Below are 17,460 nucleotides of genomic sequence, written 5' to 3'. Positions count from 1 at the left end.
AAGCTAGTTCCCCGTCTCTTGGGGCTACCGGAGATGGTTTTATTTATCTTAGTATCTATATGCAGATTTGCCAGTGGAATGTTTAGTTTAAAATGTGTACACAAATTATTAACAGGTAGAGTAGATGTTAAGACACTCTTTTTCATTACTAGAAGCTACAGTTATTTAAAATGCTCAGTTCTAGCCCATTGTTGATAATCATATGGTATTTTTATCAATACATATGTTACCGTCATCTTAAAGGTGTAGAATTTAATTGTGAGTTCTCTATTTTCTAATAGAGCTCTTCAAATATAAAGACTCAAATGCAGGTGAGGAAACAAAGAAAATACTCAGGCCATGCCTCTGCCCTGCCCTCGTGCTGCTGGGAGAGAAGGGCACGTGAGGGGCAACGGCCGGTAGCAGCCCCTCACTGCCCACAATACAAAGTGCCTTTCCTCTGATCTTTTCCCTGGAATCCTTCCCATTGTCCATTCAAGGTAGATCCTTAGCCTCCCTCCTTGCAGTTTCCATGCAACTCTTCATTCTTTTCATCACGTTTCCTCCAGAGGACCATTTCCACCTTGGTGTGGCCGCTCCACCGGCGCTCACTAGGGCGGGTGTGGCTGTGGAACTGGCCAGGCAGTTTAACTTGGAAGTGTTCGGCCACAAGCCCCATAGAGGTCCCTGCCGTGGCGACAGACGGAGAGACGTGCTTTGCTGTTGCCACTTCTCCTCATTATGCCTGCAGCTCTTTCAGTCTGGCTCAGGGAAACCTGGGGGCTGGCTTCCCCGCCCCCAGCCCCTCACCCATTAACATGACACTGTGTGGTGAGCACAGAACAGGAGCAGTTTTCCACCAGCTAAAACCTCTGATCCCGAACCCACTAGAGAGTTCGGCTTTTGGATTTTGGCAAGAAGGCCTGTTGCCCATCAGGTCAGCATGAATAAAGATTTCTTTCTTCCTGTCTTTTAAAACGTCAGGCATCAACTGACACCACCCGCCAAGCTCCCCTTCTCAAGACGATTTCACCGTTTCTCCCAAGTACATTTTCTGTTCTGAATGTACAGTATTTGGGTTCTTTTCCTGTGAGACAAACAAGAAATCTACTATATGTAAAATTTGAAAGCCAAATCAATTCTAAACCATCTTATCATTTTTAAAGTATGTTTATCCAGCTTTGTAGTAGGAGCAAGCAGCCTGTTTGAAGGCCACATACTTTTCAAACCTTGGTTGCAACACGTTTGCCCCGTTTTGAAACTGTCTTTATCTAGCCGAGAAAACGAAAATCTATTTGACAAAGTGGCACTCTGGCCAGTTTATCTTGCAATATGGCTTTAGCTCACTGAGTCTATTGATTTCCTTAAATTAATGTTTACAGAATGCTACTGAATTTTGCTCAACAGAGAACATTGTTCTTTTGAAGGTTTATAAAAAAAAATGATGCAGACTGTTATTGCCATATGTGTGTTCCTTTGCTTAGACCAAGGAAACACGGGAGTTTTGTTTGTTTTGTTTTGTTTTGTTTTGTTTTTTTGTTTTAAGGACAGCCTTGAACTATAGCCACTTCCTAGAAGCATTTACTCTTCACATATTTAAGTAGCAAAACATGTAGCTAGGAAGCGAGCCCAAGCCCACTCTTAGGCCTGAAACTGCACAAGCATTACACCCATCTGATCCCGTAAGGTCCCTGAAAGCTGACTGCCACTGGGAGCTTCAGAGCCACAGAGACTTTCGTCCGAAGCCCCACTGCTGCCACAGGAACTTCCTCTGCTGCATGTGGTGTAACGGGGCAGGGTCGCAGGTGGCTGCGCCTGTCAGTGTTTCCCAGGTAATGCGAGCCCTTCCAAACATAGATGCTACCAGCATCCTAATAAAATTTAAATGCCATGCTTCCATTTGGTGGGAACTCCTAAAGTTAACACCTTGCTCTTTGACTACGATGTTCAGTGTTAATATACAAAATCTGGTCTCTAGAGATGATTTTAAAAGTGGCCTTCCCAGGGAAGCACACTCCATCACTCAGCTGCTGACAGGGATTCGCGTCAGAGCGAAATAAAACTTAGGAAACACAAAGCAACTTTCCTCAACGTGTTGACTCAGCCAATAAAATCGGCCAAGCAAACCTTCTCAAAGCACCTCTCAAAATACAGCTTTGCCCACATTTATTAATCACAGTGAAACACCTCCCAGGAATTGGTTTCTTCTTTAAAGGTTCAAACCACCACCTTACATTTGAGTGATATTTTATGCTTTCCAAAGTCCATTTATGTTTGCTTTCCCACATGGCCCTTCTCGGTAATGAGAGGGCATTGGAATACAATCCCAGGATTCACTCTGTGTCGGAGTCTGCAGTTCTTCCCTCTTGAAGGGCCAGCTAGTCCCCGGCTGTACACACAGGATAAATGCACGCATGGCTGCAAAGGGAGCCCTTCAGTCACAGCATCTTGGAACCATCTTTCATAGCCCCATGATTCCTCCCTTCTGCCTCTAGTAGGAAAACTCAGTGAGAGTGAGACAGCGGAGAGGCGTGGCCATAACCTATCTGTTCTTGCCTTTTCATCTGATAATCTCCACGAGGAGTTACTAAAGCATCTGAATTTATCCGTTTAAGTCCACTCTATCTGCAGTATAAGTCCCCAGCTTGTGCCACTGCTGTCAGGAGATGTCTCTCTCCTTGATCAATATTTACTTAACAAACAGCAGGGACCAGAGAGTTTGTTTAGAGAAATCATGTGCACACTAGGGTGAACGAATGCCCAGGAAAGTGCTTCAACTTTGTCTCCTTCTCTAGGATCTTTGTGTGCACGTGCGTGTGTGCACGCCCACATACGCATCCAGATGCCCTTTCTCTTTTTAGCTTCTCCAAAGACACTTAGAAGTCACCTAGAAAAATGCCTCGCTGTGTATGACTGCTACATCTGCTACATTGTTTGTCCTGTAAGAGAACTCACGATGTAAATTCTGTTTTGATTTTCCTTTCATGCTCCTATTCAGGTTAAACATTTTGGAAAGGCTTTTAGGATGAACTAGATGCACAAACATCTTGCTTTGACCTCTTTCAGATGAGTGGAAGGGAAGAAAATGCAGATAGAAATAATAAAAGTAGATAGAAATGCAGATAGAAAACAATAAAAAAAATATATATATATATATTTTAAGCCCAAGGAGAAAAGTAATTCTCCTGATTTTCAAAGCCACTTGTGTAGGGAATTAGATGTGTTTAATTCTTGTAATAAATACGAATGCCTCAGTGCTGAAGTTTAGAGGGCACTGTTGTTTCAACTTCAGTGAAACAATTGTTTGAAGGCTCAAGTCAGTGACTTCAGTGCATTGGAGTCGGAGGCATCTGGGTCTGGTTGGAGGGGTTTTGTTTCTGTGTGCGGGTAGAAGCTGGGGGGCTGGGGGCGTTATTTATTTATTTGATTTTGTGAATTGGAGTTGTAAAACCATCTGAAATATTCATGCAGAATTGTCTGAGAAGCCCGTTTCTGTTTTATTTACTGCACAGTAGAACAGCCACAGCGGATTAGTTCTACAATACCCGTAACAAAAGCCCAACAGCTGATGCATGTGATGTTAGGAGGTGACAAAACAGTTAAAGTATGCTGCTGGCTGCAGGCAAGCAGTCAGCAGATGCAGACAAAAGGGTCTGTGACAAGAATAACTCTCTCTCCAAGGCGAGCAGTGAAGAGTATCCAAAATACCAGTACCCTTTTCTCCTTGACATTGTCTTCTTACAGTCAGCATTTTATTGCCCTTTTATAGTATTAAAAAAAAATGGAGGAGGAAGAAGAAAGAAAACCCGCACGCCAACTAATTCACCAAGATCCTTGCCAGGATCTGACTTTTCCATCAGTTAGTCGCTCCTGCCCACACCTAGGTTTGCTTTTCCGATTCCCTGCTGAAGTAAGTTTGGGGGTAAAAATAGTTTAAAAGATGATCTCCCTTGATAAGATGGTAGTCTATTGGTAGCTTGATAAGCCATTTGAGTCTTTGGTTATTGGGGAGGGAGGGGTCAGGGAGAGGAGTCTATGCCTGGATTGTTTTCTGTCCATTTCAAAAAAGATCATTTCACTGATGAAATGAAGCCAGTGGACCGATTTTTAAAAGGGATTGAGGATGGAAAGGTCTCCATGGGGAACTGTACAAGGGGCAAGGCTCAGGTCCCCAGCAAGAAGCCGATGGACGAGTGTGTGGACGTTTCGGAGGTGTGAAAAATCAGCTTCCCTGTCTCCAGAAAATCGGAGAGGCTGTCTTCTTTTTAACCTTTGTAATTCCCCTTCTATTCTCTGTGACATTCATTCAGCTGCCAAGAGCGTTTGGCAAGGTTTGGGCCAGCGAGCACACTTCCAGTGACCACTAACCTTGGTATGTCCTGACACTTATGATGAGTGTCTGCAGGACACAGAAGGCAGGCAGCCTGCTATGTCAGGCTTTTATTCTGTGCTGCAGAGGCTAGGGACACTCAGTTTAATAAAACAAATCATCCTTGAAGGTAAAGCAACTGGGAAGAGGAGGAGGAAGACGGGGGGAAAAATTGTGTCTTTGCCACTCATTCTGATTAAAAAGGAAAAAAACAAAACAGTCAAACAGCCACCTACCCAACACATCACACACGTGTGTGTGTGTGTGTGTGTGTGTGCGTATATACGTGTGCGTGTGCACACTCAAAACCAGCCACGGACTGAGCAGATTTGAACACAGCCTTCTGTGTTCCCCAGTTCAGCAAAGCCCACAGGGCTCTCATTTGCTCTGAGGATACTCAAGTACAAACAATTGTGATGAATTCAGGAGCTGCAGATAGCCAGTCCCCTTTCAATTCATGAGGACATTCAAGTACCTCATCCCAATGATGGCCTCCTCCAAGTATCAAGGCGAGGAAGGACAAGACCATTTGGGGTGAGGTTCCTATATTTATAGGGATGCCTTTTATCAAAGCAAAGTTTCCACTCTCCTCTCCTGAAGAACACTGGGCACTGCAGCTCCCACAATAGCTTCAGAGTTCCAGCCAGAGACTTTGGAAACCTTTTGTTTTTTTTTCCCCTGTGGCATGTCCAAAGGCATGGCCTTCCCTCCCCCTCCCAGCAGCCTGCATTGTCTTGCATTCCAGGGACTTGATTGACTGTTGCCACCTGATGCTAAGGAGATACTCTAGGGTTCATTCTGCAGATTGTTGGGTTCTATTAAAAGAAACCTAGATAAGGGATTACTTGTCACTAAGGGATTTTCTGCAGATGTTTATTAGTGATTGGAAATCTATTAGGTGTGAAGAGGTATAGAAAAATAGGGGCAACATCGTTTTCAGAAGCCTGATTTCTCAGGTAGCCCCCACCAAAAAATTCAGAAAGGACCTCCCCACTCTTACCCTGTTCAGTGAGTTGGGGAAAGGTTTCAAGTGGAGAGGTGAGGGTCTCTTTTTTCATGGGCAGTTCTTCTACCTGTGGACGGAATTTCTTGGTGCTCTCCTACAAAATCAGTTGCTACCCATCAGTCTCTCTCTCTGGGACCACCAAAAAAGATGAATTGCTCTAGTAGTAGAGGATCTCATTATTAATTCCTCAATCCATCCCAATCCATGAGTATTGCCTCCAAATAAGCCCTGAATTAGCAAACTATTTGTTCACAGAGAATTCATAAACCACATATAAACCAAAAACCAGAGTCTCCCCACGGGGAATCTTCTGCACCATCCCCATTTATGTTGAGGCTACTAGCTCTTCTGTGGTTTTTCTCAGTCACAGATTCACAGCTCGTCAAGGTTTCGGTGTCTCATATAAATAGGAAGTACTGCAAATGCATTAAAAAGGAGCCAGCATGATTTAATGGGAAGACACCTAGACAAGTTATTTTGCATGAATCTCTTCATTTCATACTTACTCATCTCAAAGAATCAGTTTCTTCATGTATAAAGTAAGTTTTGAGAGCTATTCCCACTCATTCAATTCTATCTTTTTATCATTCTTTTTAAATTCTTTTTTTTTTAAGTATTGAGGGCGATGATAAGTGTGACCCTAGAGCAATACAGAGAGTAAAGCAGAAGGTGAGATCTCATCATGAACTGTTTATCAAAGACTATGCAAAAAAGCTTTGCTAAGCATTGTGGGAGATACACAGATTAGAAACCACGCTCCTTGTCTAAAGACATCTTATGATAAATTCTTTACAACCAGATATAAGTAGGTGGAAAATCAAACAGTATCAAGATGTTAGCAGACAGGCTATGATTACCACCAAAAGAAATGAAAGTTTAAAGCAAGACAAAACCCACTAAAAACCAAGCATGGCGGATGGTAAGAATAATACGTGGAAGCTGTGCACCCCCAAAGAAGTTATTTTGGTTCGTTCTCAGGCAAACCCTAGAACTGCTCTCCCCTCCCGCCTCTAATGCTGATGCTGTTCTAGATGCATACCCCCTGCCCCCCTCTGGCAATCTCAAACACACCCTAGATCTCATGCCCCTGGCTCCTCTGACCTCCTGTGGGGTCCTTAGAGTGGGCGGGGCTTCTGCCTTCTCCAACTTCCTCTGGAGCAGCTGCCACACCCTCTGCCTCTCACAGCTCTCTGCCAGGCCCTGCTGCACCCGCACGTGTTCAAGGAACGTAGACCTCTGTCATGCCTCTGTAGTCGATGACCAGTAACTCCACACTTCTTGAAATGTTTATTTTCATAAATGCCTATGATTATGTTTCTGTAGCATTTGGCTAACAGCTCCCTAACCAAGTTCTTAAAGTGGATAGTTGCACTGCCTAACTGTTCTCCAGCCAGATTCCCTCTCTCAATAATGCCCATTTGATGAAATGTGGAGGAGCATCTTTGGGGGAAGAGCAGCAAGGACTCAAAAGAGGCTGCCTGATGCCTTTTTGTTTAGCACAAGGTGAGTGGGAAGGCTAATCTCTTCTCCAGGCTCCTCCCATCCCACAAATACTCAGGTATATGCAGGAGATTTGGGGGGAAATCACCAAAATTCTGTAGAAAATGCAAACAAATTCTCAGTAAGGAATGGCTGTTGAGAGTATATGCGTCTGCATATTCATGGGTGATTTTCCCATGGATATAGGCAAAAAGGTGGCATTTTGGATGATTTTCCAGGCAGTGTTGGGAAATGTATCCTGAGAAACAGACCAGTGTATATGTCTTTGGGAGGGGCTAAATATTCACTTTTTCTAGACTCCGATAGACCCCAGATGAGGGTGTTTGTTTTTTTTTCTGGAAGTTATTAGGTTTATTTACAAAGGATAAGTGACTTGCCCCTAGAAGTAATGAACTCCTTTGTCCAATTTTAAGTGTACAAAACAAAGGTGTTTAGTGATCATTCTAGTTTTCTCTACTGGTTATGTCACTAGAGAAAGGTCCATTGCGTAAACTGAGAAAAGGTGGGGGAAAGGGATCAAATATGCTCAACATGACAGTATCTCCCTTGTACTTCAGTGTCATGTCTCAACTGAGATGATGAACATTCACCTCATATATGTGCAGACAGATCTGTCTACATGTCATTTAACTACAGTGCGTTTACTTCCTCATATGTCTGCACTTACTATAAAAATAAAACATCTCTAATGCATATGTACCCCGTTAAAAGAAATCTACTGAGTCTATGTGTACTTGCAAAATTATGAGTTCATGGAATGATTCTGTGAATCCATTATTTTGGGGTGGGGAAAGATAGGTCATGCTTTGCCATGAGTAACTTACAAAGATTGCTAAGTAAGTACATCAATAGCTACTCTTTTCCCTAGACAAGAGGACAGGCTTAAGTAAATGATGAAAAATACACACCCACAGACCTACACACAACATGCATATATATTAACTGCTGTGGAAGAAAAGGATTAACAAATAGGGATTCTAAAAAGAATATTTGGAGAATGTTTATCTTGGAATATAATGACTTTGTAAAATTCCCTTAACCTCTCTGAGCCTCAGTTACCTCACTGTAAAATGGAAATAACACCGTATAGAGACGTTGGGAGATGTGAATGACAGAATAAATATTCAGTATATTACACGGTGCCTGATAGATAACAAGCACTCCAAAAATGTTAGCTTTTGTTATCAGCTGTATGTATCACCCTTTTATAGAATATTTCTAATCTCACGGTAAAGTAGGTTCTAATGTAGAATTTTAGGATTCAGTGCAAATTTTGTGTTCGGGGACTCAACGTGAATGCCCTTCTGTTACTCCTTTTTGTATGTAGAATACTTTGTAGTGCATATTACTTTAATGTACAGTTTACCATTTGAGTCAACAACCCTCTGATAGAAGGTGGAAACTGAAGCTTAGGATTTCTTCCTTTACAGTGTGGGTTTAGTTTTATATCAAAGGCCAATTATTTTTGAGAGTACATATTGTTTTCACAATGGAAATCAAAGGGAACTATGATTCAAATTCTGAAAGATTACATGGAGACTCACTTCTGGAAAACACCTATTGAATGAAGTGCAGTGCATTCCCTTTTTCTACCCTAAATTCATGATGGGTTTCTAGTCTTTCAGTAGGTCTGCATGTATTCTTTGCACCAATCTCCTTTCAAAACTCTACAAAGCTATCAACCCCACATTGCAATGCTACTATATATAACGACTTTACATAAGAGAGTAGAGGCCGGCCATTTTTAGAAAATGCAGGTGCCATGTAAGCCCCTTTCTGAAAGAACTTAGCTCGATTTCCTTTGAAGAACTGGAGACTTGAAACTGAAAACTTTATTAATGCCATTGTCTCCTTGTATCAGCAGGTTCCAGAGAGATTCCTGGAAGTTGCGCAGATCACATTACGGGAGTTTTTCAATGCCATTATCGCAGGCAAAGATGTTGATCCTTCCTGGAAGAAGGCCATATACAAGGTCATCTGCAAGCTGGATAGTGAAGTCCCTGAGATTTTCAAATCCCCGAACTGCCTCCAAGAGCTGCTTCATGAGTAGAAATTTCAACAACTCTTTTTGAATGTATGAGTAGCAGCAGTCCCCTTTGGGTGTCCAAATTATGCTTGTCTAGATTTTGATTTCATATATGTGTGTATGGGAAGCATGGATCTGTTATGAAATCAGCTGGCAATTCCTCCTCCTCATCTTTGATTCTCTTTTGCTTTCCATTGCAAGGGGATGGTTATTTTCCTTCCATCTTCACTTTTGCCTGAGACCCTTAACATTTTGAGACTTAAAATAGGGTTAATTTTCAGGGAAGAAGAATGTCAATGTGTGCAAAGTCTATATTGCAAAGAAGGGCATTTGTTAAAGATGCTTCTTTTTAATTGATGGTTTATGGCAAATGGCAGTTGGCAGAGGGAGACCCAGAACACAACACAGCTCTTTAGACTGTGGTGTGTCTCTTGTTTTTACTGCTAAGAAGGTTGGAAAACTCAATGAAACCACTTCATAAATTTAAATAGTTTGTTTGATTTGAACTCAGTAAGTAGCTTTTTATTACTGGTTTTAAAATAATGCCATTGGCAGAAGAGCAGCTCACTTCTGAAAAAGTATCCCAAAAGGCCAAATTAAAAAAAAAAAATCACTGTCAGGCCTTTCCTAAGAGAAATGGCAAAGAGCACAAACTCGCACCAGTTTGTTAGGGAGGCAAAACAATTTTATACAAAAATGACGCTTTCAAGATGAGACTAGAAATTCATCCATGATCTTCGAGTCACCTCTTTAAAGTCTAAAATTCTTCTTCATAATGAGTGAATATATATGGTTCTCCATAGAGGAAAACCCCTGTAACTTATCATTTTCTGTTTACCTTGCTTCAGATATTAAAAGGCACATAGGTTTCAAATGTACTCTTTGCTCAACTTTGCTTATATGCTTAAGATAATTCTTTTCTGTTTCATATTTATCGAAAGACACTATTTTCTGAATGTGTTTCTATAGTAAGGAATAAAGGACATGCCAATTTGACCATACAATTCCTGCCTGAATTGGAAGTTTGTTGACAGCTGTCGGCTGACTCGATCTTCACCTCCGAAGGAGAGCACACTTGAGAATGACCTGTTTTCATATACAAGTCCCCGCTACCCTGATGGATATTCAAAGTGGGGACAGTGTAATTGGTGTCTCTTCCTTTTAGGCGCAGCACTGTAAAGCAATTGGTAAGGTCTCTTCTACTTCAGAAGCTAGTATTGACCAAAATGTAAGAAGAGCGTACAGCATAAGGGAGTTTGGGGGTTAGCCCGGAAGACACAATTTAACATGAGAAAGCTGGCTGCTATTTTATGCTTTCTGCATTGGTTCTCCTCTTTTATCCTTTCTCTTTTCCAGTTTTTCAAAGCTGTGCAACGTCCCGTACTTTCTTTTAAAAAGTCGTGTGGCATCCACGATTGTTCTTTCGGATGGATTTCGTGTGCAGATGCAGTAAGAATTCCTTGTTCATTCTAACAGGCTTTTCCAGACCTCTTCCTCCCCTTTGGTAATTCGATATACACCTAAAATGACACAGTGACACCTGGCATTCAGATCATATAGAACGTAAATACCATTTTTCCTTCATTTTTATACAAATTGAATCTGACTTTGGAGGATGCAGGTTGACCCGTGTGACTGACTAGCTGACCCAGTCGCTATAATTTAACATCGTTTATAAATTCTGCTGATGGATGGGAATGTATGAAGGCAATTATTGTCAGCACAAAGCCTTAAGACCTGCTGACTTTAAATTAAAACAGCACAGTCTTATGACGCCTGCATCATTCAGGAGACGAACAGGCTCTCGCAGTGTAGACCGAGTGCAACGGCATGGGCTGTAACACTACCGGCTTCACTCCGTACCCATGGCCAAACTCACTGCCCAGCTCACACTCTCTTACAGAGCACACACAGAGCCGTCAGATCCAATTTGATCTTGTTCCGGCTTGCTTGGGAAAAATACAAAAGAAACCCACATTTGGATAATCATGACATTGGGATAAAATGCAAACCAAGAAAAATCCAATCACACAAAGTAAGAAAGCAATCTCCACCTCTGGTCACACTCTTTTGCCTTGCTTCACGTGAAAGAGTATGATATTCATAGTTCACATCGTGTACAACTGGGTCTTTGCTGTTCCATGTAATCCATGTCAATATCGTGTTGCCATTTGCAAGGTAAAAGGCAAAACCATAGTGTATTCACCTATGTAGACAGTTTGCTAGCAGTGTTTTGATCTGGGGCAAATTCAGTAGTGATTCTAAACTTATCTGGACTTTTAGGATTATTTTCCCCCTGCCTTTCTAATTTAAATAGACAAATTATGCAAAAGTGTGTGTTCCCAATCAAACAATGAGATAACGATAATATCCTTTCAGTGTTCACTGAGGCAGAAGAATTATTTCGGAGTAGAAATTGCGGCATGAGGATAAACTCACCTCTTTGTTCTGAAAATAGAACAGCATCACCACTTTTAGGTGATTGTTCTCCTTTGCAATCATAAAATCTTGTGCTTCCCAGGGCACTGCAAAAAGACAAAAGCCTGTCTCTCTCTAAATGAGTATTTGCCAATTTTGTTCTGTTTTTTGATCACCATCTTGCAAATCATAGTTCAACTCTCACCAAGTGAAAATTGGCTACTTGGAAGAAAGTTAATTTTGTATGGTGCGGGGGTGAAGGGTAAGGGACAGTTTACATAGGAAAAATAAAGTCTAAAGTCCATATTGAAATACCGTATTACCAGTTATTTTCTGCTAACCCTAAATTATTTTTGCATATACACTTGAGGTTATAGTCTGTGCCTAGACTTAAAATGCACCAGCGGGGGGATTTTTCAAAATCCTTCAAAATACCAGTTTTTTCCCACAAGTACAATTGTTCTTGTGCCTTCTGTGGCTTTCAATTCCATCTTTTTGACTTTATTTCCAATTATTACAGCTGCAATAAACACTAGATTTTTTTTTCTGGCTGTTTGACATGACGTTGATAGCTATGCATACTTTGTGTCTTTTTAAAAACAAAGCGGGAGAATACGTTTTTGAAGAAGAGAATTTTTAGAACAGTTTGATACCGCAAATTATTTTTTCCTCAATTGTTTGAGCAGCATTCGAGTTTTGAAAATTCTTGTAGAAGACAATTTTTTGTAACTGTGGTGCAAATCTTGTGTTTTCTTAGCCTAATGAAAAGTAGTATAGAAGCAATATTTCATACCATGTGCTATATATGTGTGTGCAGATGTGTGAACATAAAACACATACACACATATACACACATGTAAAAATAAACATATATGCGTGTGAAGTGGAAAGCTTACCTTTTCCTATCTAGATTTAAGGACCTATTTTAGACATTTGTTATGTTTTGTGAAAAGAGTGTTCTATTTGCAACAACAAAACATTTAATTCTTACTGTATCTCTGGCTGTTTAACGAGGACGTTTCACATTAAATGGTAAAACAACGTGGAAGATGGTAGAATGTAGTAATTACGTGAGAGAATGTTCACCCACGTATTCCTGAAGTTTGCTTTGTGCCTCCAAGTATTATTTAATTAAAGTGTTTTATGTTTGCAGAATCTTGTTGCTGTGCTAAGGATGTGGGTGAATATCATTTAAAAAAATTTAAAAAATTAAAAAATAAAGCAAAAATAAAAACACTAAAGCAAGAGGGGAACTTTTATAAAGCAATGTAAATATTTAACTCCTGGCTGTTGTTATGTAAGACATGAGATTTTAATAAATAACTACATTCTCACAACATCTGTTGAATTTATTAGGAACACTACAGTGACTGTATAGACAGTTGAAAGCATTCTTGAAAATCCTGCCCTCTACTTTTAAAAGGTAACAGTCTCATCAGATGTCAAGGGTAAGGGTAATGCAGGTTCTGTAAATTTATGAGATTTCTTTTCTATGTACATGAAAACATTTAGTAAGTAACCCCCCCACCCCAATGCACACATACATATATACACATACAGGTTAATATTAAGTCATAAAGCTAAAGATTTGGGGATTTTAAAAATAGTATGTCCCCAAGGGGCTATCATAAATTCATCAGAGAAAAAGTGGCTCACAGACTCCCTGGAAAGAAGCAGTGTACATGTGAGGACAGAGCAAAAATCTCTTTGCCATGTATATTATAGAATATTCATTGGTGTGAATAGTACAAATGTTTTCTTCTGATACAAACCCTGTGTTTGCAAATTACAAGAAGCATTGTTTTCAAAAAGCTCCCCTTAAAAGACATGTAACTGGTTTATATGAGTAAGCAGTTACTGTATTGCACTTAAATGTTATGTTGAACGAAATGCAGTTTTGTTTTCTGTAGATCTGTTGGTTGTAAACCATCTATAAAACTATAATGGTAAAATGCTCATATTCAGAGCTGGGATCAAAACTGGTATGTAACCTTTGCAACTTCTTATAATTATCCTTCTAAGAATATAAGAGAATCTGGAAGCTTCTGGACTTTGAGTCTTTTGAACTGAGCCCTCTCTCAAATCTGACTGACACCCTCTAAAATGCACAAACATGAGCAGAAATGGCAAACAGACTAGACTTCCCTTGTGAAAATGTATTAGTTCTGTATTCAAAAAACATTCGAATCCTCCACATGGGGGGAGAAAGCATTCTAAATCATCTATTACCACTTTAAAATTAGAATTAGAAAAGAAAATGTATTTGGGGTGGGTCTCAGTGCTACCTAGAAGAATCAAAGGTCATGGCTTCCCCAATATTGTCCCAGCCATTTCTCATATGTATATAGTATAAACCGTGACAAAACACTGCCTTTATATTATTTAGCAATATGTTGTAAATAGCATTATTAAGCTTTTCTTTTTGTAATAAAGACCCTTTGATTTGAATATAGTACAATAACTGAACTGATAAAGTCAATCTTTGATTTTTTTTTTTAGCTAGAGGCAATTTCAATTGTGGATTTTTGTTGTTGTCTGTTGTTCTGAAGACTTTGCATAATTTATTGGTTTAATTTATCCTAATTTATTTGATGAAGGTGTACAATTTTGTATTACCAAGGATGTACTGTAATATGAATTGATATGATTAAAAATAAAACATTGAGACTCCCTGTCCATATTAAAAAGAAAATAAAAAGGTGCAGTAGACAATTGATTTTAAAGTAAAAGTAAAAAATGTAGTTTGGCAGCTACTAAATTTTAAAACAGGAAAAAAAGTTGTTGGGGGGAGGGTGGGAATGGGGGTTTACTTTGTGTGTTTAAGCTTTTGTATACTCTTCGAACTTTTACCTTTTGCTTTGTACCACTTAAAGGATACAGTAGTCCAATTGCCTTGTGTGCCTTCCATCTTCTCTTAAACTGAATGTACGTGCAGTATATATGCAAGCTTGTGCAAAATAAAATATACATTACAAGCTCAGTGCCGTTTGACTTTTTTTCAACCTGTGACATTTAATTTTTGGACCTGCGTCCAGCAGGTTAGTTGGAACCATATTATCAATTTTGGAGTTTTCCTTTGGTTACAATTCTTAATTACACAAACTTAGCGTGAATGCCTGCAACTTCTAGAAATGATCTTTTTTTACTTCGGTTGCTTGTTAGACTGCTTAGGTTTCTATGTGAAACTTCTTCCTGCAGATGAAATTTTCTTTAGCCCTCAACATATAGAAACAACAAAGCTTTGGTTCAAAACAAGTGTGAGCTCGATTCAGTTCAACAGTTGCTAATGCCTCATGAGCTTAAGAAAGAGATGGTCCCCCAAAGTCACGCATTGGCAAAAGTCACAAACAGATCACTTGATGTAAGAGGAGACTTTGTATGGTTTCTACTCTGGTTGGACTCAGGATGAAGTAATAATGTAAATTTTTGAGCCCTTTCTAATATGTTCCTGTTCACATGACTGGCAGCATGTTTCATACTAAGAACATTGGTGGCATGGCTTTTAAAAGATTCCTTTATCTTTTCCACTTTGGTTTAAAATCATGTCTCCTTTAACCTAGAATCAGGAACATGGAGAATTAGCAGAAATCATTTGTCTACTTGAGATTTTCTCTGTTTTACATCATTTATAGCTGTACCTCTCTTTCGGGCTTCCGTATCATTGTAGACTGGGTCTTAAACTCAGATTTCTTTCTTTGTTTTCACTTAAATGGTGAAAACTCTCTATTTTGACCCTGTTGGCACAAAGGTGCTTAGAAGCAATGAAGTATCAAAACTTAAATGATAATAGTGTTTTTTCACTTTCAGCTCTTTTTCTACCAAAGGCACAAATTTAAACTCCAGTGTTCCTCACTAAATGTGAAAGAGCATACCTATGTACCTTTATGGCAGCATGCCTATTCCCCAACAGGAGATAAAAATGGACGTTCCCCCTCCTTTACCTCCTCTTGGGGGGGAGAAGGCATTTACTGTAATGAAATGACTCTCCCATCTTTATTTATTTAACACTGAGCTGCTTTAAACGAGATTGGATAATCCAGATTATTGACCAAATCATTAAATTATAGCAGGTGGTAATGTTTTCTGAGAGTAGGTTTATTAAAAATTGAGCTTCAAATCATTACTTGTGCGACTTTAAATCATCTGACAGCATTTGGTCTGGAACATTCCCAACACTGACCTGAATCAGGTTCACAAACTTCGTTCCACATACGTCTCGATGTCTGCGAATACCCATGTTATACTTGAAAGCATAAACTGCATGAGCGAACAATAAAGAATAGGCTGGTTGTATGCATTGTTATCTCCATTTATCATCATAAATGACTTACAAGTTTTTCTTAAAGACTAACAAGAAGACCTAAAAAGCATCACATTTTCACAATGAATTTACTAACACATGCTGAGGTGAGAGAGGTGCTCCTGAATAAAAGCCACAGGAAAATATCAAATATTTGCCAGGCATTGCCAAGTTCTGGAGTCTATGAACACTCCTGTATTTTGAAAAGCATAAAGAACAAAGAAAGTATGTATAAAAGAAAAACGGCTGATACAATTTTAGAAAATGTCTGATACAATATCTAAACAAAATTGTGAAAGATTACGAAAGAAATAAATGCTGTTAACACCCCTCTCACCAATAACAGAACCCTTTGGAGAGAGGGTCAAGACATTAGGTTAAAAACCTAAAGGGTAACTTTTTTAACTAAAGGAAAAATCAAGAGAGCCCTACTTTGGCTGTCAGAAGACCTGCCTTCCATCAGTTAATTTCTAAAGGTATTTACCCAGGGAAACCCAGGGAAGTCATTTAACCCTTGAGTGTCTAGGAGAATCAAAAGCTAAGGACTCTTAGAAGCAGTGTGGCTGCCATGTTGACTTCCCCCGCAGGATTCCTAAGTGCAAACAACGAAAACAGCAGTTTATTAAAGTGGTTTCGCTTCTTATAAGAAAGGCAATTTAAGCTGAGGGGCAAGACCCGGGCAAAATCCTAAAGCTGGCCAAGTGTGATTCGGATCCTCTTCTCTCTGTTCAGGACCCACGGTCCCTCCAGTGTTCCTGCCCCTTGCTAAGCACTCGTGCTTGTATGTCGCCCTGGCCTCCCTCTGTTTGCAGGGATGAGCCATCTCGCAAAGGTAGCATTAAGCTGCCACGGACTTGGTGCGATTCTTCCAGTGGTAGATGCCTGAACAACACATGGTCACGTGGGTGCACTTCACATTTTCATATTAGGTCCCAGGACATCTGAATGCAAGTGATATGGGGCTAGAGGGCTTCCCCACCCGACATAAGATGGGGTCTTTGGTGTGGTATCTCTCATGCCTACACCTTACGTGAATGCGGCGCCATCTGTCAAGACATTTCTGTCCCCCCACTTACTTCCTCTTTCTTTAGGATTTGTTTCCTGCCCATGTCTTCGCATCCTCCCAAGGGTCCCCAAAATTACTAATAAGAACCTACAGGAGGGACCTTTCTCCACTGCAGTTGGTTTACCTTCCTGGTTACAGAGGAAAATGATTAGCCCTGAAGACATTTTGGAGATAATCTAATTCAGTGGCTTTTATTCCCTAGCTCCTGGGCAGTGTGGTGCCATGGAGATGTGGGAAAAGGTGGTCTCACAAGGGGCTTTTGTCCCAGATCTGGTGTGGCTCGGCTGGCTCTCTTACAGGGCAGCCCCAAGCTGATAACGAATCTGGGAGTTGGAGTGTAATAACCCCAGAAGGTCGTTCTGATTTTCACAGAGGAGAGATTATCTCACCAATTGTTGCAATCTGAGTCCTACCTCACAGACATGTTTTTGATATAGTTGTCACAAAGTTAAAATTTGAGATATATTTGAAGTCACTGATTTCTTCAGGAAAGGTACAGTTTTAGGTACCATCATAAGTACCTATTTTTTTTGAAACTCCATTAACTGAAATTGTTCAGTGTGTTGTAAACTGTGTTATCTCAGGGATCACCTGGTTGGGACATGTGTGTGTGTGTGTGTGTGTGTGTGTGTGTGTGTGTGTGTGTGTGTGTGTGTGTGTGTGTGTGTGTGTGTAAATGTTCATTTTTAAAAGCGTTCTCTGCTTAAAACAACAATGATCTCATTGGCTATGATAGAACAGATCTCTAAGTACCAATGTCAGTATTAAATTAGTTCTGTGGAACCTTCATTTAAAG

General features: G+C 40.1%; 1 protein-coding gene across 6 annotated transcripts in view; it reads left to right on the top strand.

Moving 5' to 3' along the window:
- Positions 1–14,278, top strand: part of PROX1 (prospero homeobox 1) — a 52,314-nt gene extending 38,036 nt beyond the window's left edge. For 5 of the 6 annotated variants that reach the window (XM_073216937.1, XM_073216938.1, XM_073216936.1 and 2 more), the window contains exon 5: positions 8,716–14,278. In XM_073216937.1, the coding sequence (XP_073073038.1) occupies positions 8,716–8,904 (189 nt within the window). In that variant the 3' untranslated portion in view covers positions 8,905–14,278. The remainder of the gene's footprint in view (positions 1–8,715) is intronic. The other variant, XM_073216941.1, reaches the window with a different exon arrangement.
- Positions 14,279–17,460: the final 3,182 nt, after the last annotated feature.

Source organism: Manis javanica, chromosome 11 (genome assembly GCF_040802235.1).
Source record: "Manis javanica isolate MJ-LG chromosome 11, MJ_LKY, whole genome shotgun sequence".
NCBI classification, from domain to species: Eukaryota; Metazoa; Chordata; class Mammalia; order Pholidota; family Manidae; genus Manis; species Manis javanica.
Note: the sequence above shows the minus strand (reverse complement) of the source record. Positions and strands in the feature narration are given on the sequence as shown.